At 38.1% G+C, this 24,081-nt stretch overlaps 1 protein-coding gene across 4 annotated transcripts in view; it reads right to left on the reverse strand.

Annotated features, from left to right (window-relative positions):
- Positions 1-3,315: 3,315 nt before the first annotated feature.
- LOC100893615 (zinc finger C3H1 domain-containing protein) overlaps positions 3,316-24,081 on the reverse strand; it is a 33,431-nt gene continuing 12,665 nt past the window's right edge. For 2 of the 4 annotated variants that reach the window (XM_030988578.1, XM_030988581.1), the window contains exons 11-29: positions 23,219-23,393; positions 21,314-21,517; positions 19,344-20,221; positions 18,520-18,651; positions 17,515-17,720; positions 16,502-16,868; positions 15,020-15,191; positions 13,933-14,496; positions 13,411-13,584; positions 12,715-12,887; positions 12,139-12,271; positions 11,321-11,502; positions 10,625-10,840; positions 9,209-9,472; positions 8,711-8,812; positions 7,972-8,011; positions 6,007-6,069; positions 5,202-5,332; positions 3,316-4,390 (exon numbers count right to left, since the gene is read on the reverse strand). In XM_030988578.1, the coding sequence (XP_030844438.1) occupies positions 5,210-5,332; positions 6,007-6,069; positions 7,972-8,011; positions 8,711-8,812; positions 9,209-9,472; positions 10,625-10,840; positions 11,321-11,502; positions 12,139-12,271; positions 12,715-12,887; positions 13,411-13,584; positions 13,933-14,496; positions 15,020-15,191; positions 16,502-16,868; positions 17,515-17,720; positions 18,520-18,651; positions 19,344-20,221; positions 21,314-21,517; positions 23,219-23,393 (4,168 nt within the window). In that variant the 3' untranslated portion in view covers positions 3,316-4,390; positions 5,202-5,209. Of the gene's footprint in view, positions 4,391-5,169; positions 5,333-6,006; positions 6,070-7,971; positions 8,012-8,710; positions 8,813-9,208; positions 9,473-10,624; positions 10,841-11,320; positions 11,503-12,138; positions 12,272-12,714; positions 12,888-13,410; positions 13,585-13,932; positions 14,497-15,019; positions 15,192-16,501; positions 16,869-17,514; positions 17,721-18,519; positions 18,652-19,343; positions 20,222-21,313; positions 21,518-23,218; positions 23,394-24,081 lie in introns of all 4 variants that reach the window. The other 2 variants (XM_030988579.1, XM_030988580.1) reach the window with 2 other exon arrangements.

The raw sequence follows: 24,081 nt of genomic DNA on the forward strand, positions 1-24,081 counted from the left end.
AAGCTATTCAAAGCTATTCAGCTTTGAAATAAAAAAATTGTTCGGACACCAAACCCGTTTCTTAATGACAACTAGTACTTTTTTCCAGATAGCACCACAATTAATTTATAATATGCGCCCTTTTTTGTTATTGGGGAAATTTATGGATAGGCATTACAATTAGGTCTTTCACAGGCTCTTTGAAAAACATAATAAATTGGATTAAACCCTCCATAATAATAATATGTAAAGGAACTTTGAACAGAAAACAGAATATATAAAAATGAATGAAGATTGGATTGTTGGGGCAATGAAATTAGAATTTGATCAGAATTTTGACCCTTTCCATGCTTTTATCAAGAAAACCAGACAAAGAATTTTCCTAAACTAAGAATAAATGATTTTCTCTTTCTGAAACAATGTTTGTGAAAAACAAGGATATTTTATGCGCAATTTGCATCATGAAAAATAACTCAAACTTAAAATATGTCTTTTGAAATGTCACTTTTTTTTACAATTTTTCATAAGCTTTGTGACAAAAAGGGTTTCAAAAGTAATCATGTATGATTTAATCCAACAGGATTCTAGTTTTTTTAAGACTCATGAAAGACTGAAAATATTGTGTGTAATGTGCAGGCCAGGGCACAACTCACGCCTAAACTATGACCTGATTTGAAAGAAATTGCAATAGGATTAAACATAAAATTTTGCAAATGTAAATTCTTCCTGAATGATGAAACATGAATAGCTAACACGAAAATGTGTAAAACTTAAGCATCGCAGTATGAAAATATTACGATTCAGCTGGCTAGTAATTGATGGGAAGACATGCAACAGGCAAGAGGGTACTACAATCCACAGCTGATTACGGTATGCCTTTTCTCAGACTTGATTATTCAAACATTCCGCAATTTGATGTGACTTTCTAAATCATCTGTTTGGAGCCCGAAGGGCATTTAATCAAGTAGTATAATACAGAGTAAGTGCCTTTCAGGTTCAAACAAATGAAATGATCTTTTGGTACCACATTCAGTAAGAAAACATTTTCAAAACTTGGCCCCCATTTCACAAAATTTATCATCAGTGACAAATTACAGTTTTTTTTCATAAGCAAGTGAAATCCCAGCTCCTGATTGGTTATCAGCAGATCTGTCACTCATTTTTTTCATTTGTCAATGAAAAGGCTTTGTGAAACAGGTCCCTCATGTACAATTTTATTGCAATTTCTTTCAAAACATTCACACAGACAAATTGTAAGATATGCAGTGGCCTTTCCATAAATGTTCATAGGAAAGACAGAATTATCCAGTGAATTTGAAATTTTGATAAAAACAATCCCATAGTTTTGTGATTGACATTATTGTGATTCCCATGACAACTTAGCAAGATAAAATCATTAAAAAAAATCCCCAGAACTATGAATCACTTCCTGTGTGACTCTCAAAGATTAAACCTAAAGGCAAAATAATGATAACATCATGAATACATGTTGATGAAGGATTACAAAATTCTTAAAGACAATGAAGTGGAGTTTCATTGATATTTTTGTTCAACTTGCATTCATCACACAATGCAGCTATAAAAAATGTGCATAAATCCCTTTCTTGTGCTATTCATATTTTCATCTTATAATACCATCCTTAATCTGAAGGGAGTAAAATACAATATGCTGTAAGAACTATCCCTAAATGAAATAGAGAAAAAAATAATAGGTGCAGAATAATCTTTAAAGATAAAATAATGAATCTCATTGATAAACTTTAGACTAAAACTTATATTCCTAATACACTTTAATGAAACATCCATGTTTTCATCACTTTTGGTTTTGTGCTTGAAATCAATTCATCAATTTTGAATGAAGCCAACAATCCGGCCAGCTCTGCAGCAGGAATTTGTTAATACTAGTCGGCTAATCTCCAAGCAGCGATGTCCACCGTCATCTGATCATTTCGCATCCGGACTCTCACTTCAATATCCAACGTTCCATCGCCACCTTGCCATAGTCTTCTCACAGGTAACGAATCACACGTCTGTGTTGTACATCCGATTCCAGGCAATCCAATGGTCATCGAGATGCTCAGGTCCACTTTCTTAAGCCCTTGACTCCTGAATCCTGTCATTCCCATAAGCTTATGGCATGAGCCACTAGGTTCCCGTAGGCAAAGGGGTAACTTCTTGAAAAGCGTTCTTGCAAGAGTCTCCCTGGCCTCAATTAACTATCAATAAATATCCACCCATCGTTTTTTTCAACAAGCAAAATCACTTAAAACAAATACTCTTACTCGAAAATGTTGCTCCAACTCAATTCTTTCCGATTTAATTCTTATCTAAATATATATACCATACATGTATATCTTTGATCACGACCCTATATTTAAATTTACATGGACTGTCTGGGGTCTGGAATGGTCATGAACGGTGATCCATAATTTAAATGTTCTAACAACTGTTGTTTAATGATATGTATGGTTAGTTGTAAATGATAAAGAAAACATCGTATCAGATAATATCAGATTCATTTCATTCAGGATATTTTTTTAATTATGCAGATAATGGAATTTATATGTATGTTCAATCGACAGAAGCATTTTATATTATGCTAACACTCAGGCCTTAAATTTCAATAATTTTAGGGCAAGGCCACTTTTCTGTAGGGCACATTCCTATATTACAGCACAAATAGGAAGAATTGGAAAGGGCACAAAAAATCTCCAAGGCCAATGAGAGGGGCATTGAGGCCAATCAAAAGGGCATCCACAGCCATGGCCTTGGCCTTGGATTAATTTAAGCCCTGAACACTGTCTTTATCGAAATTATAAATTTGTATGAAATTCACACCAGGTTCATCATAATCAACATAACAAGGTTGAAATCAACAGCATTATCAAATGAATTTCGGAGATGCACAGTTAGCAATTATTGAAATACATCTTTAAAATGTGCATATTTTACCAACAAAATATTGCTAAGTTGGTTTAACCTAGCAAGAGCTATATTTGCATGAATTAGAAATAGATAGTGGCCGGCCCCTTGGTTTTAAGTGAAACCTGTAAAACCGGAAAACTTCCCGATGATGAAAGTTTACAGAATTTGTAGTTTCATGCCATTCGTTTGGAGCCAGAAGGTCATTGAATCATATAATTTTAAACAGAGTTAACAACCCTTTGGCTCCAAACAGATGAAATGATCAAATATCAATGATGGCTGTTTGCAATTCATGAATGTATCTTTGTGCGAAAATGGCCATCATTAACAAAAACAATTTGTGAAGTTTCAGAATGCTAAAGTTCTGGTTTTGAGGTATATTACAAGAAATATATATTAACTTCCACAATTTGTGAAGTTTCAGAATGCCAAAGTTCTGGTTTTGAGGTACATTACAAGAAACATATATTAACTTCCACAAGAGCACGTCTACTAAAATGAAACTATTTGATCTGTTGAGAAACATAAGGGCGTGAGCTTAATTGTATTTGATGCGAGTTAAGGCCCTTTATGCTCTCAGCAAACATTTGCATAGCATTCTGATTTGCACAGCTGAGTACCTGACTCTAACCGTATATATTGTCTTACATTGAAAAGAACAATGTTATTATGTTTAATATCAAAGGTAGCACAGGAATGTCCACAGAAAATGTACAATATCAGACTGGGAAACATAAAGTGAAATTATAGAGTCGAACAAAAGCAAAACCGACGAGGGTACAAGCAAAACATTGTATACAGACACTACACAGTCTGATACAGCCATACTAAGGACAAGAGAACTAAATAGGAAAGGAAGGGAGAAGAGAAGGGATATGAAAAGAAATGAGATTAAAGGAAACATGGAATCTAGGTGAAAAAGGAAAACGCCAAAAGAAAAACATAAATTATTGCATCTTGTTCATTTGCAAAAGTATCATTTCGAGTCATGAAAGGGGTGGGAGTTACATTTCGTAATGAATTTCTAAACTGCTTGTTTGTCTCAAACTTGGGGCAATCATTTCTCTATGAATATATTTTATATGATCATAATAACTTTTATCGAGAACATACATTTTTTCTAAAGCTTTGAAGCACATGGTAGAATTAAATAGTTTAACCAACAATTTACAAACAATATCGTAACAAATGTTTCAATGAAAAAGAAACACAGAAATTTCCTTCTGGCTTGAAGAAAGGATTGAGAAGTACTTTTCAGGTTCATAGAAGTAAATGAGCAAGATGCTTTGTCAAGGGATGGTTTGTGCAACACTCATACTTACACTACCCACTGTTCCAGGCTGGTGATTGGTCGACTATCGCCTTCCTTGCGTCCAATCACAAACGAGCGTCGGCAGACCGAGCCGTGACGGGCAGGAACAGCGATTTCTGCAGCAGTTGTCCGTGCAAATGAAGATCCTCAAGAGTAGTACTTGGCCGTCAGGTGCTGGGGACCCATGGGGAAACATAATTGAAATGGTTAACAAATTGTTTTGATAATATCCATTTTTGAGTTAGTAACACATTCATTTACATCTATAGACTTATGAATGTGTGCCAAAATGAAATTATGTAAAATTACTTCAATTTCCAGTTTTTCACAAGCATATTCGCATTCATTTTTCTGTCAAAAGAAAGAAAAGTACAAATTTATATTCTCACAAAACCTTTGGGAACTCTATACTTCATGGACTGCCAGCAAGAAGGCGGTAACATCGATGTATTGTGTCAATTTATTTCATAATTTCCTTGCATAAATGAAGGCACAATTGCGGCGTGATAAAATACCATCATACCGACTGCCAAAAGGGCGTTGGCTCATATTATTTTGTACATCCTTCTGGCTCTCAAGAGCAGGCATGAGAACAGAGTTTGTTGAAAAAAACTGGAAATTTTAAATACCTTTAAAAATATGATCAAAGAAAATGTTAGCAATTTAGGTAATTAAAAACTAGCATTTCCAAGGAATTTTCAATGTAATTTTATCTGTTAAACAGCGTGTTTATGAAATGTGTCTTTTGAGAGACGATCTCAATTTACGTACGAAATACATCACCCTGCACCACCTCTACCACCTAGATTTTAAACCGGATTCACATTGAACTCAGAGAGGACATATTTTGGCCTAAAATAAACAGGAAACCACTGAAACGTGGGAGCTTCTCATGCCTGCAACAGATGCTGCAATACAGCCTGCGGACAATACAATGTAGAACAAGTACTTACATGATATCCCTGTGCCTGTGCATTTCATTTACCTGTGGTGTCACGTTATGGGCGCTCCAGGCAGGACATCGGACTGCTGGAACCCAATCTCCTGACATCGCTGAAGAAGATCCCGGAGCTTCGTCTCGTCGTCGACGTCGTGAGCGATCACGAAGGCAATGTACTGCTCGTGTTAGAGAAGGGGGCAGGGAATGGAAATTATAGCCCTAAGAATGAGGGTCTTGGAAATCGCAATAGTATGGTCTTCCTGATTAGGCCCATCAACTGTATTGATGACGTATACCGGTATGTAATAAGTGAATGGATACCTATATATATATATATTTTAGGGTCATTTAGTGGACCTTCTCAATTCTGAAGAAAAATCATGAAATTGAAACTAACAACTCTTATGCCCTATCACTAAAATAATAATTTAAGAAAAACTAAATTAATAAACTCAGTGAAGGATTAGAAGAGGAAAATCATGATCAAGAGCATAATCACATCCTCCCCTCTCAAATACTGATTTTGTTATTTTTTTAAGAAAAAATATGTGAAAATAACAAGATCTCTATTATATAAATTTTTCTTTTAATATTCACTACCCAGTGCTTAAAGTTAGTATGCTACAGAATACTTTAGTTATTTTTCTTCTAGTACCCATTTACACCTGGGTGGAGTGTCAAATACGCCCAAAAGAAGTGTCGGGCTGGGATTCGAACCCTCAACCCTAGGATTGTGAATCGAGTGAATGAACCACTAAACATCTTCACAATGTTAGAAATTAAAGGAAAAGGAATTTTAAAAAGAGGAATTTTAAAAAGAGGAATTAAAAAAAGAAGAAGTTTATATTACGTCTTTCCATAGAGCGGAAACTGTGTGGTGGTATAGTACTGCTTGCTCGTACAAGGAGTGTACCTTCATTGCATGGAGGTCCGATGAACAAACAAATGATAGGCAAACAAAATGGATGAATAACAAAAGGAAAAGAATGATGTATGGAGAACATGAAACAAGAAATGAAGGAAAAAACAGAAGAAATGAAAAAATTAAAAGAAAAAAGATGAAAAAAGAAGAAGAATAGAATACAAAGGAAAGGATTGTGTTCACAACAAAAAGAAATATTTAAAGATTGGACAAACAAGAGAAATGGAGATACAATATTGCAAATAAAGTAGAGGGCAGGAGAAAACCATGAGGAGTGCCAAATGGGGGAGGGGAAAAAGTAATAGACAATTTTGAAGAGATTTTTTGACCAAAGAAAGGAGAGAAGAGAGAAAGCAAAACATGAAGAGGAAAAGATGGCATGTGAGGGGTATGACCATAGCAAATGGGATAGGATATCATGTAAAAAAGGTGGAAAATAAATGATTATTTTAGGTGAAAATGTGAATGGAAAGAATAAAGAAAAAGAGGAGATAGTGATGTGAAAAAGGGGAGAAAAAAAACAAAGAGAATTGTGTCAGCACAAATTCAAAATATATACTGAAATAAAACCCTTACACACCCATTTTCAGAAAAAAAATAGATGCATAATTGGAAATGTATCATGCAAAAGAATACTTTTAACATGCTATTCAATTTAATCCATATCGATGACTAAAGTTGTTGGTTGTTAATTAAATTAGCTTCTATTCGAAGTAATTCTTTAATTTACAATAAAATATTGTTTATCATTCTAATGGAATTTTGGTGTTGCAGTTATACACAAAAATCCTACTCACTACATAACATGTACATAAATAATTTCTAGATCGCTTCTCTCGAAATATAATCACACAGCTGGGGGGGGGGTGTTTCTCAAAGATCCTAAGTTGAACTTTTAACTCTAAGTTGGACTTAACAAATTATGGAGAGCCATTTGTAGCCTTAAAATAAAATATATTCAAAAGTCAAAATTCAAGTATTTTTACACTTTTTATAAATTTCACATCAAGAACATGAAATCTCCTTGATCATAGAAAATATGAATGATTTGAATCAACATTTTATGCTTTTTAAAATAACCTTTACAAAATATTTTCAAAGATGCTAACAGCTTTCCATAATTGTTAAGTCCAACTTAAGATATTTGTAAAACACCCCCTAGGTCCTTAAAGACCCTATTCAATGAAAATACAACTTTATAATCACTGGAAAGCTAAATGAACATAGAATACAAAAATACAGGCATAACATTATTTTCCCTTTCAGTATAACACAAAAGCAAATTGAAACCTCATTTCCCACACCCTTCCAAATTACAGGTCAACATAGGTCCAATTTGCCGCAATTGCATTGACAAAATAACATGTGGACCCCATCAGCTCACCTATAAAGCTGAGGCGATGAGCCGTGCTTAATTAATGCAAGGACCCTCTTTAAAACCCCTTGATTAATGCGAAATCATTGTGAATATGCGTACTCCTCGTACTAGCTCTTTTTTAGGTCGACAACTTCCGATTTTCAAAGCTTTAGATTTTGAGGTTTCAGATAGCTGTTACTCCTCTGAGTGTGTGTGACTTTGTTTTTGCAAAAAGCAAATGCAATGCATCTCATTTGATACATTCAATTCATTTTCTCACTTTGATACTTTTGCGCAAGTCGATCTTTGCACTCTCGCAAACAATGCCTCCTGTTCATCCAAGCGTGAACACATACCACACAAAAATGATATCAAACGATCTGGGATATAACACTCTTTCAAAACATGTATGATAACCTTTCGTTCATAGCTGACTTTTAAAATGTCACGCTACAAATAATGGATGTTCAATATCGTTTTCACTTAACTTGTTTCCACTTATTATGAGTATCATTGCACTCGTACGTTTCCCTCACCTCTTTCAAGCGCTGACTTTGAAGGGCCAATGAAATTACTCTGAAATGAACAATGGAGGGGGCCTATCAATAACCACTTGTCGACGACCAACAAATCCACAAAAATTAATGTGTTGGCAAGAAGAGTTAACGGACTAAAGGGTAAATCTTTGTCCTAACAACTTACAGGAGAATAACAAGAATGTATGCCGTATAAAAATGAAAGTTATAGCCTTCACGGTTTGAAGTTTAATTCTTTTGATTTGGTGTATAAATGCATAAACGAACAGATGCAAGTTGAAAACTTGTATAAATAATGGTGTACCTCTACTTTTTTTATCCTGAGAGGATCTGTATCCTGACAGTGGTTGAAAATGGCAATTTGAAGAAGTTTACAAGACATATTTAATAAATCTTCTAAGAAATTATGTTGGACTAATATTTTCTGTTGAATCCGTAGCCAAAAGAGAAGTCTTTAAGTTTTTTAAGTGTCCCCCCCCCCCAATCATACAAAATAGTGGTTTCCAATATCTAAACCATCAATTAATTGCTAAACACATTGATAGCGTACATGTGGTGACTAGAATATGCATGTGTAAAATGGGCCACTGCTCCCCCTCACTTCCATACAGCGAATACAGTGAAAGCAAGGAAATGGTGTAAATACCATGAAATATCAAATTGAATAGCTATGGTCTCAAGTGCTTCTACAACAGTATTAAGTATACAGAAATAAAATGGAAATGGAAAAATACTGTACATTTTCCAGAAGACGATGCAGTCAGGAGATCTGTGCAGTGTGGAATAGGCTATCTGAAGACCAAGCTGTGAGAAACCATTGTCAACTGCATACTGGCAAGCTCTGTGTAGAAGAAGAAAAAAGAAAAAGGCATTGATAAGAGCTAAATAGGTCCGTAATCCTTTCTCGAATTAATAGGGCTCGTAACTAAGATTTGGATCAATTATTAACAAATCTGTTTGAAATATTGTTTACGAAACTGAGTAAATCCGTGTGAATTCGGAACAACCACAAATCACAGGTGTTTTGAACCCTTTGCAATCTCACTATTTGAGAGTCAGGGATCCCATACAGCAGACCATTACAATAGTCCAACTTATTAGTGATTCATGCATGAACAATGTCTTTCATAATGTCCTTATCTAAATATTTCTGGATACGTATGAGACTATAGATCATGGAGTATGATGATTTACAAACATTTGTATGAGAATAAACTTCAGAGGTCCGCAATCTCACCTGTAAGCAAGATCAACATTATCCGGCATCTGCAGCTGAAGCTTCTCATACTCCTCCATCCGCTCTCCAACCCCCACCTGCTCAATGTACACAGCGATCACTCGATTGTGAAAGGAGAAGTCATTCCACATCTCCCCTGATCGGTCGAAAGGACGAGGATACCGGGTTGCCGTGGAAACCAAGCATCTGTGAACGAGCTTTGTGAGCGAGGGAAGGGAGTCGCGGGATGTCGTTTTGGTCTGGCGAGCGACGAAGCGTATATATCTAGAGGATGAATAGAGCAGAAAGCAATGAAAATTAATGGAAATTATGATCGATATCTATGAAGATATTGCCTAGTGATGGTGGTAGGTTTGTTAATAGAACCTTAAGTTATGCGCATGAGCAGAGAGGGGAGGTGAAGGGGAGATCCAATCCACCACCAGTCATGGGTAAATCTTAATTGTTTTTTGTTAATATTTGCTGTTTTGAGTAATTGTGTGTTGAGGTGAGAGGTATAATAAGTCGAACATGTACTAGAACCCTTCCGTTGTAATAATCCAAAGATTGAAGGATGTAGAGACGAGAACAAATCATACGCTAGTACTTTCATAAACATAACCAAAATGAATTCTACATATTTAAGGACATAGTGCAAAAAATACTTAATTCATTCAGAGGAGCTCCTCTTGGATTTACTATTGTTATCATAACACTTTTTCAAGACAATTTGCTATTTTACTTTTGTTGTTTTTGTTTTTTAATTAGAGCTCTTGTTACGTTCACCAGACCTCTTTCAAAGCCCACTGCACTACTTATAGCTACTTGCGCCCTCTATATGGCAAACAATGCCTAATCGGTAACCATCGGTTCCCCATGATCCCCTGTTTCTTATGTTAATTGAGAGTTTATTTGATGAGATAAGCACCTGTCAGTGACCATGCAGGGAGGTCTAATCCCTCCTCGACCAAACTAGTGCAGAGGGGCTTTAAAGCTCTCAATGATCCCCTGTCATTTCAATCATTCCCTTACAAATAAAACAGCATCCAATCCAATCCAGGTATTTATAAAGCGCCAATATCTAGTTGCCTAATCAAAGGCGCTGATGAGACTGAAAAACTACCAAAAATGTCTGTTCATGATTCTAACTGGGAAAGATAAAAAGCAGTGACTAATTGTAAGCAATCTGAAATAGGTATGTCTTTAGTTGAGTTCTGAAAGTGGATAACTGGTGACAAGAGCAAAGGATTTTGGGAAGACCAGGGGCCCGTTTCACAAAGCCTTTTTTCAATGACAAATGACAAAAATCAGTGACAAATCTGCTGATAACCAATCAGAAGCAAGGATTTCAGTAGCTTAAACAAAAACTGTCATTTGTCACCGATCACAAGTTTAGTAAAACGCCCCCCAGAAGAACAGTTTTCTTCAAATACTCACTCAATCCAGATCAACTCCAAATCCTTCCTGCCTTGAACCAACACAAGGGCACTCTCGAATGCTTCGCATGCCAAATTCTCCCCGAGGATGCTGAGGGTCAGCATGATGTAACAGAGCCACATGTATGTCTTGCTGTCATCTCTGAGCTGTGTGGGAGCTCCTGGGGATGAGGGTGGGGGTTTGAAGTCCAGGGGCATAGGTAACTTCAGTTGATGCCTGCAAGATAGAACAAGAGGAGGGGGGGGGGGGGGTGGGATGATTAGATGACTGCTTGTCAGGTCTAATAATCATCCAAACACATTGTGTTCACCTTTAAGCTTAATTTATGTCATCTTACAACTAATGAGAGGTGAATTCCGACCCCCCAATCTCTTGTGCCCTCAGAAAAACAAAAATGTTTCAATATCTCAAATGGTTTTGGCATTATAATTAAATTATTATTTTGCACTGTTTGCAATACAAAAGGGGAATGTCTGATTTGGAAACAATTCTTAGGGTAGCTGATGGTTGAACTTAATACGATTTTTAAAAAGAGTTTAAAACTCCTAGCGGAGAAAAATGTTCTAGAAATACATTGTGATGAGCATGCAGGAGGGAGGAACATGTAAAACTTACAAAGAACCACTGCCAAAATAATGAATAAATAAATGAAATTATCCCAAATAAACCTCCAAATGATATAGAAACAGAACTTACCTGTACAGCTGGAGCAGGAAGTCATCCGGTGAGGTCTCGTCGACTGGAAGCTGGTAGAAGTTGACGATGCACTCCCTGAGGGATGACCTGGGGTCACCGATCCTGTAGAGAAGACGGAGCTGGGCCTCCATGAAGCGCAAGCGACAGGAGAAGGGCAGCTGGCTCACACCCATCTCTACATGCTGTGATAAGAATAAGATATACCGGTAAAGAGAATTGGATTGCACTTTCAAAGAAATTAATTTAACACTGAAATAAGATTTCTGTTGTGTAATGCTCAAACTTTGGATAAACTGTTCTTGCATTTCGCAGTGAGGAACATTCAGAAATGCTGACACATATATTAAGTTAGATTTATCTTTGTAATAATATTAACAATATTCCACTTTTATATGGCGCTTAAAACATCCATGATGTCTCTAAGCGCTTTACAAATTTATTATTACCCGGTCATCGGAATCAGGCTTGCCCACACACAACGTATGCTCACTTCTCCATTCCCTGGGGAGCATTCCAGCCAGGCATCTTTCAAGCGCACAATTGCTCATCTAACCGCATTAACGTTTGCATCCTACCGGATACCCATTTAACACCTGGGTGGTCAGTGGCAAATGTAGATTAACGTCTTGCCAAAGGACATTGGCAAAGTTATGAAAAGAGTCAGACTTTGGAAAGAATCAAGTTACAAAACAGTCATTAGAAAAGGAGTTCAAATTCACGTTCATATGACACAATACAGCTATAAGCTATTTCTTAACTATACATTCTAATAAGTACTGCATTGTCTTGAGCTCATCCTGTGCATGAATTAAACCTACCATTAAAACATCAACAGGTTTCATGTCTCTCCTATGGAGTGCTTCGATACAGCGGCAGTACAGCTCCTCCCCTTCCTTGGACGGTCTGCATTGACCCATGTCAAGCTTGCAGAGCTGATCAACCCACTCGCCACTGGTGTATAAAAAAAAGTAAAGAACTAAATAGAATATATAATACCTTAATGTAACCATGGAATTCAAACCATAATCTACAAGCCCAGCTTTTCAGCAGTCCCCTCCATGACCAACCTGTTTTATATTCCTGTTGTACACTGTGGAACAATTATAAATATATTATTAAGTTCATTGTTTTACTATGTACAATGCAATCCCATGTACTTTATTTATTTTGTTGGAAATGGAAATAAACGAAATGAAATGAAATGAAATGTTTCTCCTACCTAGCAACATAAAATGTATGCGGTTTGCGGTTCTGTCTATTGAAATACAATTATTCATAACAAGTGAATTAAATAATTTGAAACGAGGCACATAGCAAATATTTGTGCATTAAATGTGATTACATTACAAAAATGGTCTATTGAAGATATGCTCTGAAGCATTCCGTACTCTTACCTGCCCAGTTGCTCTTCGAGCTCAATGTTGTACAGCTCCACCACGTTAGAATCTAGTTGTTCTGAGGGGGGTCTCCCCTCTGAGCACGCCTTGGTTGCCCCCTCCCAGAGGTCATCCACATCCTGCTTGTCAAGGTCACTTGCGTTGACCTTCCACGAAATGGAAAACAGATCCTAGACAGATCGAGAGGAAAGAATGATAAAATATAAATCTTCAGAGATGCATCGAACATAATAATTGTGTGAGCGCTTTGGTTAGTTAATGGAAAAACGCTACATAAGAAACCATTTTTAGTAGTAGTAGGAGCAGTAGTAGTACTAGAAGTAGTAGTAGTAGTAGTCGTAGCAGAAGTAATTACTATTATTACTCGAGAGAAATACTTTGCTTTATCAGACTTGTCAGCATTACTTTGCAAAATAATAAATAATAATATAATACCATGTCTTTATGAACAAAGTAACTCATTAGTATGGTTACTACGAGCAATATTTCTAAAATCATAGAAAATAGAAATGTTAGAGCATATTCTGTTTTTGTTATTTGCAACATAAACTTTCAAGACTTATAGCTTAGAGGCTTGCACATCTTTTGATATTGAATTTATTAGATTACAACCAGCGTGTACCAAACAACAATGGTAAAAAAAGTGTTAATGACGTGACACTTTTCTTTCTTTCACATTAAGCTTTATCTAACCTTCTTGACAATTTTGCTTGGAAGTTTAGCAGCTGGGTCATAGAGACTAGATGGAAGACTACCAGTGGCATGAATATGCATGAGGCTCAGCCAGCCAAGGAAGAGGTCAAAGGTCATCATGATGGAGCAGAATGCATCCCTGTCCTCTGATTGGTCAGGTATACTAAGAGCACTCTGCAAGGGTAATGGACAAAAATTCATCGTAAATAAGAATGGTAAAAGACGTATACGCATACAGCACAGCTATAAGATATAACAGGCAAGTAATAAGATTGAAATACCCTGGTAAGCAGAATATAGCCATTATTTAAGAAATACATTAACATTTTTTTAAACGTAACTTGAAGAGAATGGGTTCAACACAGAACAATGTGTCTGCCTGCAACATAGCCTATACATTTTAACACACTGCAATCTGGCAAAGCCTGCAAATGACATCTAACTGTATATTTTTTTTAAATCAAAGATTTGACTCTTCTTTCTTCTTCTTTTGCCTATGAAGTAAGAACTTCATTGTTTTACCTTCAGATCCTTGATGGCATCATCTTTGTGCCCGATGCTGATGTGAAGCTGAGCCTGGTACAACAGGATCTCCAAAACCTGATGGGATACCTTCTCCCTGTTCACCACATGACCTTTCACATCGTCCAATCTCTCTCCGTCTTCTTCTCCAGCACTCGCTCTACGCCTCAAATCCACATCCACCTTCCTCTCTCCCTCATCACCATTCTCCTCCCCGCTTGCCCTTCCTTCTCTTTCCAACGTCCTATCAGCTGCTGATGTGTTATCTTCCGTCTCCATGGCAACAATGGCAGTTTCTCCATGGACATTCACATTGGTAGTTCTATCCACACTTTGTGACACAGCACTACTAGAAGTTAATCCCTTTATGTCATCCAAAGTCCTTGAACTCTCAGCGTTTTTGCCACATTCAATATCCTTGTTTTCTCCTGTGACGCAGCTTTCAGCTTGTTCTACATTGCGGAGCGCCTTGGTGGTGGTGGTGCTGTTGGAGTTCTTCAGGAAGTTGAGGATTTTCTTGCAGGTTTCTAGTTTGGTTAGTACTGAATATTCTGCCTCTAATAACTGTACAGGTATAGAGCAAAGAGGGACAAAGTAGATTAAATCATATCCATTATTTTTATTTGTACATTGTTTAAAACATCAAAAATGGGTATCGTTACACGAGGGATATGTCTTAAGGAATTCCATGAGATCTTCATCACTATGTTGTTCATCCTTCTTTCTTGAAAGAAGATAACCATTACCATCATCTAGTCAATCATGTTTGTGGGCTCAGAGGTAGCTCTAAAGACCAATCGCAATGATTTTGCTTCCTGTAACATTCTGGACTGATTATAGGTGCAAATCATTTGTAAAAATGACGCCTGGCTGGAATGCTCCCAAGGGAGTGGAGAATGTGCATACATTGTGTGCGGAAAAGGCCTAAATCCAATTAACCGGGGTAATAATATATATCTGTAAAGCGCTTTGAGAGGGTCTGCGTTCCTGAAAAGCGCTATATAAGAACAAACTATTATTATATTTATTATTGAGAGCTAAACAGTTGTAATGATAAGAGAATAGAGTGAATAGAGAAACAACTGACCATCCACCATGTTGAATAGCACGGGGCCAACTCAGTCGCCTTGAGGCACATCTCCACATAGTCTTCCCTCTCAGCTCTCTCCTTGTACACAGTGAGGTACTGGAGCCAGAGAGGGGCTGAGCTGCAGTTCAACTCCAGACCTCTCGATAAGGCATTCAATGCTCTATCCACACTGGAAATGAAAACAAATATATTGGGTCGAATAATAATAATAATATTGGACATTTATATAGCGCACATATTACCCCGGCTCTGCTAGGCAGCCCATTTCAGGGCTCACAGCATTCAAGGAATTCCTTCCTACCGGTACCAGTACCCATTTAACACCTGGATGGAGATGGCAAATTAATATCTTGCCAAAGGACATGAGTGCCGTGGCGGGACTCGAACCGCGGACCCTGTGATCCACTGTCCGACGACTTATCCACTAGACCACAACACCTCGGGGAAATCCTGAGGCACTAAAAACAACTTTTGTTGTTTCTTTAATGCTGTTCCTTCAAAATTTACTATGAAACATTTCCGGCCAATGTGGGTCATATTTGAAAGGAGGAATGCGACTATGAAAACTTGGCAAAATCTGGAAACAAGAGAAGGGGCCAGCAACTCTCACATGCTTTCATAAGACAATTCTACTTTCTTGATCATTTTGATATCTTGTCATTTCCTTGCCTGTTACTTCTTAATATTGTCAATGATATTTCTTCATCAAGCAATAAGGAAAAGCTCCAAATGAACTGAAATCAGTTGAGATTGGGACAAATTTCAAGCCTATGCCATGACTGAATATGATTCTCAATTTAACGATCAAACAAGGTGGTATTTACTTTATTAAGTACATGGCAGCATTTTACGAAACCATTTTAAGTATAAGATCACCAACAACCCAGTGAAACAAGTGTATTTAATTTATAAAAGCTTTTCCTGGGACATCGGTGAAAATTGCATAATTTTGGTATGAAATGTTACTTATTATCTTCCCTCTACTGTACTAACCCTCTAACACACAAAAAACCCTGAAAAAATTCTCAAATCACAAAGATATCAACAGTTTTCTAAGAAGGCGACACTGGTCAACACCCTCTAACAGTGATTAACAGTAAATTCTCCCAACCGTTTTTCCATGAAAAAAAGAGATAAAACACGCTAAAAAAAATCTGTCAACACTTAAATGTCTGGATTGGTATGTAGAGCCAATTTATTGCTTTGTGACGATTTACATTCACCTAAAATGTAATTAACTTGTAATAATATAGTTGGGAGAATTGAGGTATCGATCAGATCAGTTTTTATCGTTAATAATGGTCCGTTTTCACTCAAACTTTCTTTAATTATTATCTTTAATTGTACATCTGACATTGAAGTCACTACCTTAGGACCATTTTCTCTCATCTTTACAATGTTACAAAGTCCCTTTAATGACTGTTTCGCAAAACGATGCCCAGGTCTTTTGTCTTAGGTTTTCCGCATCTATCAACTCACCTTGACTCCTCCTGTAGCAGGCTCCTTGCCAGACTGAGCCAAAGCGCCACATTCCCTGGCTTCTCCAGAACAGCAGCCTCAAGGTCATGAACCCTTAACCTTCCAAGGTCAAGGTCATGAACCCTGACCTTTCCCAGGTCAACAACCTTTTCCCCCCGACCACCACCGAAGTACCTCGCCTCTTCCTCCGCGTTCTGGATTGCTTCTTTTCGAATCACTGTGGAAGCGGATGACTTGGGATACTTTGGAGGACGGAGGGGGAGGATTTCCGTCAGGGCGTCGTCTTCGCCCATGGAGAGACGCTGGGAGCGGGGGCGAGGCCTTGGGCGCCATTTGCGAGGGCAAGAGATTAGGCGAGATACAACTCCTACGGACAAATGGACACAAAGAGTAATATACACTAACGATGTTAAATGCATCAGTGCCACAAGCGTATATAGTAAATTATTGTTTGCTTGGCAGAAACACAATTCTGGTAAAATGTCTCAAGTTTTTAACTTTATGATGAAGATAAACAAAACAATACTGAAAACCAATCAGGGTGATCAATGTATGCATTATGAACTTATAATCCACAACTTAACATAACGCGTTTAAATTGCGTTGTGTCGATGAAGTCAAATAAATGTTAGACTTTACAATGTGTATTTCTTGAAATGTATACTCCTTGTCAACGCATCCATTCGCTGATTTCTGTTGGGCACCTTTAAAGCCTATCTGCACTAGTTTGGCCAAAAGGGATTAGACCTCCCTGCGTGGTCACGTACAGGTGAATATCTCATCAAATCAGCTTTTAATTAACATAAGAAAAAGGGGATCATGGGGGACCAACGGCATTGTTTGCTATATAGAGGGCGAAAGTCGTTACAAGTAGTGCAGTCCTGCTTTAACAGATGAATATTTGATAGTTTGAATACAATTTGAATTACAGTAGATAATCTGATAAGAGCAAAAGAGCACCAACTGAGTGGGAAAAAAAGGAAACATTCAAATTCATGTTGAAAGTATGTTACCTTTATCATTTCCTCCTAGGACTTTCTCAATGCAAGCATTGAGTTTGTCTTTCTCGCTGGAAGCTTGTTTGTGACGGACCGGGCTGGCAGGGACGTTCTTCATTGCGATGTCATCCTTGCCTTGAGCTTTGCTGCTGACAGCATTGTAGGACAGGAGATCAGTCAGCATCTCACGAGAGGACATGGTGTAGTCTCTCTCGTGTTGCCTGCAAGTGATGGAAATGTGTAAAAGGAAAGCAATGCTTTGAAAAACGGAGGCCATTCATATATTCAGTTCAAACAAAAACAATCATTTTTTTAATTACGAAGTAACTTCAATTCAAACAGGTTCTCCTGCTGTCTTGTATATTTAAAGCCCCAGTAATAAAGGACAAGAATCAAATAAGATTTTTAAATACAGACATGAAGTCTTAGCTGTATAATTCTCACTGCCCTTTCACGTTCAATAAAATGTAAAACTGAGTTCCAATTTTGCTGCTAATAATGTAGAAAGACTCGGACTGTCTTCTTGTCCTCTTCTATTGATTACAAAATCTATCATAAAGTGCTAATGGACAAGAATATTCCTTCCATCCCCCCCTCCCCTCACCCTGCCTCCTCCCAAAACTATGCCCTCCCCAGAACCCCACTATACGTACCAAACACAGTCATCATCATTGCACGTTCCCTTGAGCTGGTACTGACATAGAGCCTGTTCATGAAGCTGGGTGACAGCACGAAATACCACTCCCCCTATTCATCCTCCCTCAGTCCCAACCTCTCCTCCACTCTAGCCCCCCCCCCCCCCCAACTACAACCTCCCCAGAACCTCACTGTACTTACCACACACAGTCATCATCATTGCACGTTCCCTTGAGCTGGTACTGACATAGAGCCTGTTCATGAAGCTGGGTGACAGCACGAAACCCCCCCCCCCTCATCCATCCTCCCCCAATCCTAACCTCTCCCTCACTCTAGTCCCTGCCACCCCCCCCCCCCCCTCCCCCAGAGCCCCACTGTTCTTACCAAACACAGTCATCATCATTGCACGTTCCCTTAAGCTCGTACAGGCAGAGCGGCCTGCTGGCATCAAGCTTGTTTGTGAAGCTAAGTGATTGGACGGAATACCCTGCCTTGAGTCGGAACAAGGGGCTTAGCCTGAAGACGAAAGAATCACAAGAGAACAAGTCAGAGAAAAATTGAAATGACATGAAAACAAGCAGGGTAAAAATGAGAGATAGGTTACAGAAAAAGGCCAACCTAATAACAAGATGAGTTCGGTCAAAGCAGAAAAGTTAAAAACAATCATCATTACATGTTCCTTTGTGATCGAAACGACAAATTAGAAAAAACAGATGAGCAAAAGTTTAAGGAAAATTTGATGAAGGTATTGCTCGATGTACATCAGAACATGGAAATGAAATGCTACTATACAGAACCTGCCATAATGTTATGATCATTTTCACAAAGATTGCCGTCATTAACACAAGAGTAATTAAAATTAAACAGAAATTTGTACAGATATGGAAACTTCAAGAGCAAATTATATTAGTATTCTGTAAAATTGTACGGCTACTTTGTTGAGTTTTACTTTGTTAATCCTGTACAATCTGGATTCTGGACAACAATTAATGCGTTAAAGTTCAGAAACTTTAGTTCTTCACATGAGATTAAGAGAACTGGGGGGTGTTTCACAAAATTTGTCATCAGTGACAAATGACAGTTTTTGTAACAAGCTACTGAAATCCTTGTTTCTGATTGGTTATCAGCAGATTTGTCACTGATTTTGGTAATTTGTCATTGAAAAAACGGCTTTGTGAAACACCCCCCTGATGTTTGGTGATGGTTACCTGAAAGCTTTGAAGGGCAGTAAGGAACTTCTGTAAGCCACAAGGCCATGAGAGTCAGCCTGGACTGGTGATGCATTCTCTACTTCATCTTTCACTGCTTCTACACCTTCCACACTAGCCTGCTGTTCTCTACTTGTGTCTTTACACCAGTCTACACGGAAGCACTCTTGCCCTGTTGCTTCCATAGAGGGCAGTCTTTGATTGAAATCTAAGGACAAGAAATCTGGCCCCTTCTTTTCCGCTTCCTTCTGCTCTTTCCTGATACGGCTCAGGTACCCTGACTTCAGGGCCTTCCGACCGAACAGAGGTAAGTTTTTCGGAGTGTTCACAGTGACGGGTACTGGGCTGCCTGTTCGTTCTGATGACTCTATCCACTGCAGGAGGTCACTCTCCAATGAAGTGTCTGTCAGTGAACTTTGACCCGACCTTTGACCTTCCAACTTGAACTTTGCCTTCATCTTACCAAGGGCAGCTATGCATGGGGTGGTGGGGGTGGAAGCCTTCGAGCTTGAGCGGCTTTTGATGTTTGGTGTAAGCGTGGGGTTCGCATCCAGCCAAGATTTCCTCCTTTCTTGACCTTTGACACTTGACCCTTCCACTTTGACCTCTTCCAACTCACTGTCGACAGGAGCTGTTGCCTCAGAACTAAGTTTAATCACATCTTTTGTGTAAATCTTTGCAGAGGGTTTGGGACCGGAAAGTTGCCTGACTAGTTTTGCTTTGCTTTCTGGGATGACAGATTTTGCTGTGACGCCTACGAGAGCTTTCTTCGCCTCCGCCTCTCTGAACTGGCGAATCTTCTCCGCTAGGTGGCGTTCCATGTCCTGGAGTTTCTTGAGATCGGCAGTCTGGCCAGCTGTCCTTGCTTTCTTGATGTCCTGTGAAGAAAGAAAAAAATCATGAAAGAATAGTCAATATCTAATAATCACTGCTGCTGCTCATTCTAAACTGTGATATAAACTTGCTTAAGAGGGCTCAAGAACTCAGATGACAAACCAGTATTCAAGTCATTTTTTTTCCATCGCTCCTGATTATGCAGGTTGTGTGCAAGACTATGCAAGCTTTAATGATGTAAAATGCGATACACTTCATATTATTTTGCAGCAGTTTACCACGTCAGGTCAGAACGAGCCCTTAATTGTGTTGCCCTATGGCCTCATGTCTAAAAGGGAGATGGTCATCATGTTTCCATGTGCAGAGAGCCAAAATTCGCTGACACCAGACTTTGTGGAAATACTATTGATGTGCGTACAAGCCTGCACACAGCAAACCCGTGGGCCTATCAAGAAATATCCCCTCGTCTCACAGAGAGTCTTTGGGCGAGGAAAAAGTGAGGTATTGACTTTACCAGGTGGGGGGATGGAAGGAAAATGCAAAGCATTACATAAGGTCTGTTGGTCATATAACTGAAGGCTAATCCTGGTGATTGACCACACCTGTTATTGGGTAAACACTTGAACAGTGTCAGATTCCCCAGGAGAACCCACTCCTATCTTTAACCCAAGGCCAAAAGAACTGGATGGTCCTTGTTTTAAGCCTATGGATTGAGAAAATATAGTAGCTAACAGGTTAAAGGTATAGACCAGTTTTGGAAATGCCCCCCTCTCAAAAAATGAAATGGAAGCTCTTATTACCAATCATGTGAAAGAATATGTTTTGGCTAATACATGATGATACAAATTTTGCTGGGAAACAGCCTACTAATTGATATATTTGGTAAATTATCATATCTATCCAGATTGGATAGATATCGCGTAGTCCTATATACATCTTTCTGTGTACAGTGCTTGTAAATTTACGAAGACTGGGCCAAATTTCTTATCATTTTGATGATTCCAGAACCTTGCAGTACACACCAATACTTATATGCTCGATGATCAAGCTTTTCTGATAGATTCCACAACGTTTTTTTTACAATGCAACCGCATGACCAGAATCGGTCTCTACCTTTAACATAGATGAGCACTTACCAAACTGCTCGAGTCTGGTGCTTCAATTCTCCTTTTCTCTCCCGACACAGAGGGTGCGACCTGGTTGATTGACCTAGGCAGTGTGGAACGATACTCCGATGGGGTGATTTCTGAGAGGGCCACGCCCCTCAGTTTGGCAAGATGGGAGCGGGCGTGGTTGTCTAATTCCAGGTTTTTGGTCAACCTCGCTTCCAAAGCTGTTTTCTATAAGAGCACATAAAATTGAGGGGAGGATTGAATGAACAACAGAAGATTTTACCGAAATTGATCAAAAAACAACATACCGGGTACTGAAATTAATAGTTACAGGACATTAGGGTCTCATTAAAGGTAATACAAAGTTTTGGTATGGGGTCATGAATTTGGTTCAAATGAACATATTGGAAGCATATACGATCCTACAATATTCAGTGATCGTTGTCGCGGTCGAAATCGACCCTAAAGTTATGAAATTGTAAATAATAAACACTGTATGTTGAATAGCTCCCTCTCAAGTTCAAGATATTAATTAAGCTTTAAAACAATGTTTTTATTGACTAAAATTGACTGATAAACTTTTCTCGATCGGAAATTATATACCACAACTACATACTCTGAGATTTTCATGGTCGCAGCTACCATTGTACGGCCGTAGGAGCTATTTGAATTTCTTTTTTTTTAATCAAAATATACCGGTAGCACCGGTAAATCTTTATATTCAATTTTTCTCGAAAGCAGAAGTGTTTTAGGAGCTACAATTTCTGGTGTTTTTAATACATCTACAGGGGCATCCAAATATATTAAAATTGTAAAGAATCACTATCCACCCATTTTTCAAAATTTCCCAAAACTTTGTTATACCTTTAAATCTTGGCATTGAATCATGTCTCTAGATGTACAAAATGATCAACTAATGATATGAACTAATCAACTTTCTATGCTTGTTGAATACACGATCATATGCGCCTTGTTCGACCTATGCATATATATATATATATATATATATATATATATATAAAACACCCAAATTAGACTGAACACAATGAGTGATTTCAAGTTGGGTGTTAGTGTTAGTGTTAGTGTTAGTGTTTAGAGCAGTCAAGAGCTCTTAAATCGAGCGAAAAATTTGCTGACGAAATTAAGAGCCTGATCAAAATCGATAGCTTAACACCAGCTGTGACGTCAGCACATACTTTATTTCACGACAATGATTTAAAAATAGTACATCAAAACTAAAGATATCATGAAAATTCCAGAATAAATTTACACCTATTACTCTGGTCTTATAAAATAGTCATTTTACACAAAAGAATATATGAATTACCTGTTCCACATATTTTTATTTGATCGTCAGACAATAAATTGGCGTCGCTCGTGCGTTGACTGTGTGCGGGTACAATACTAACACCGAACTGGAAATCAACATTTGCTTAATCCCTAGGGGCTAGTTTTAGTGAATAGGACATTTGTACGTAAAATATTAACACCAGCCACAAAGGTCGGTTCAGCAGACGACAATTTTGCAAAATTGATAACACTAGCTACCGGAAGTTGACGATATTCAGAGGTCAAAGCATTAACACCAGCTGATTTCCAATTCGGTGTTTAGGCTGGTGTTAGTGTTTATTAAACACTAACACCAGCCTTAAACACCCAACTTGAAATCACTCAATAATCAACCCACGATATGAAGACATTCACTTAATAACCTTGTTGAATACTTGATCACATTAGCTTTGTTCAGCTTACACACTTACTCCACCCCTATTAGTCTTACTCAATGATCATGGTAATATTAACACACCAACTTTCTAACCTGGCTGAATTGCTTATCATGCAGGGCTACAGGCCTTGTTCAAACCTAAGCACTTAATCCACACCTCTTTACAATGATCAACTCAGATATGAACACACCCACTTTCTAACCTGTCTGATATGCTTGAGCATGTGGGTCTGGTTCACACCCTGCGCTTTCTCCAGGGCTGCCACCTGTTCCCTGAGACGTTCTAACTGCACCTTGGCTACGCTGATGTTCTTCCGTCTTTTAGTAATCTGTTGCTCTTGGTTCATGATCAGGCCTTTATCTTTCTTCAAGAGTACACTGTAATGAAAATGGTTAAACAGTCAAACAATAGTGACCACCTGTCTACAAAGACCACCTGTCTACAACAAGCACATTTTTTGTTTCCCTTGAAAATGGTTTCTCATTAAAACATGTACTAAAGAAATCTGTCTACAAAGACCACTTTTTGTGTTACCCTTGGGTGGTCGCTCTAGACAGGTTTGACTGTACAATGAAACCTGTATATAAAGACCATACAAGGCAGGTGGTCTTTAAGTACAGGTTCCTGAAATACTGGTTTAAATGAGAAACTATATCGAGGGAAACTAAACATGTGGTATTTATAGACAGGTGGTCATTCTATACAGGTTTGGCTGTAGTATACTCACTTAGTTACAGGACATAATACTTGCAAATTCAGCTGTATTGTGCAGTGTTCATACCATGTATTTCTGTCTGTATAACAAACATTTACTGAGAGGGGATCACTAAAAAGAAGACATAAGCATGAAGAGAAAAGTGGGTTGTTTTTTGGTTTAGATGTAGAGCAATACCCTTAAAACAACAAATTTGTTAATGCGTTCTTTTTTACATTCTTGCATATCAAACTCCTCAACAGTAACACTATACCTGGGGATCGGGGCAGAAGAATGGAGGGTTCAGGTGCACTAGACCCCTTTTTTTAATTTTAAAGAAGATTTAGGGCCTCTAAAGTACGCAAGCCCTG

Source organism: Strongylocentrotus purpuratus, unplaced genomic scaffold (genome assembly GCF_000002235.5).
Source record: "Strongylocentrotus purpuratus isolate Spur 01 unplaced genomic scaffold, Spur_5.0 spur5_scaffold_17, whole genome shotgun sequence".
Taxonomy (NCBI): domain Eukaryota; kingdom Metazoa; phylum Echinodermata; class Echinoidea; order Camarodonta; family Strongylocentrotidae; genus Strongylocentrotus; species Strongylocentrotus purpuratus.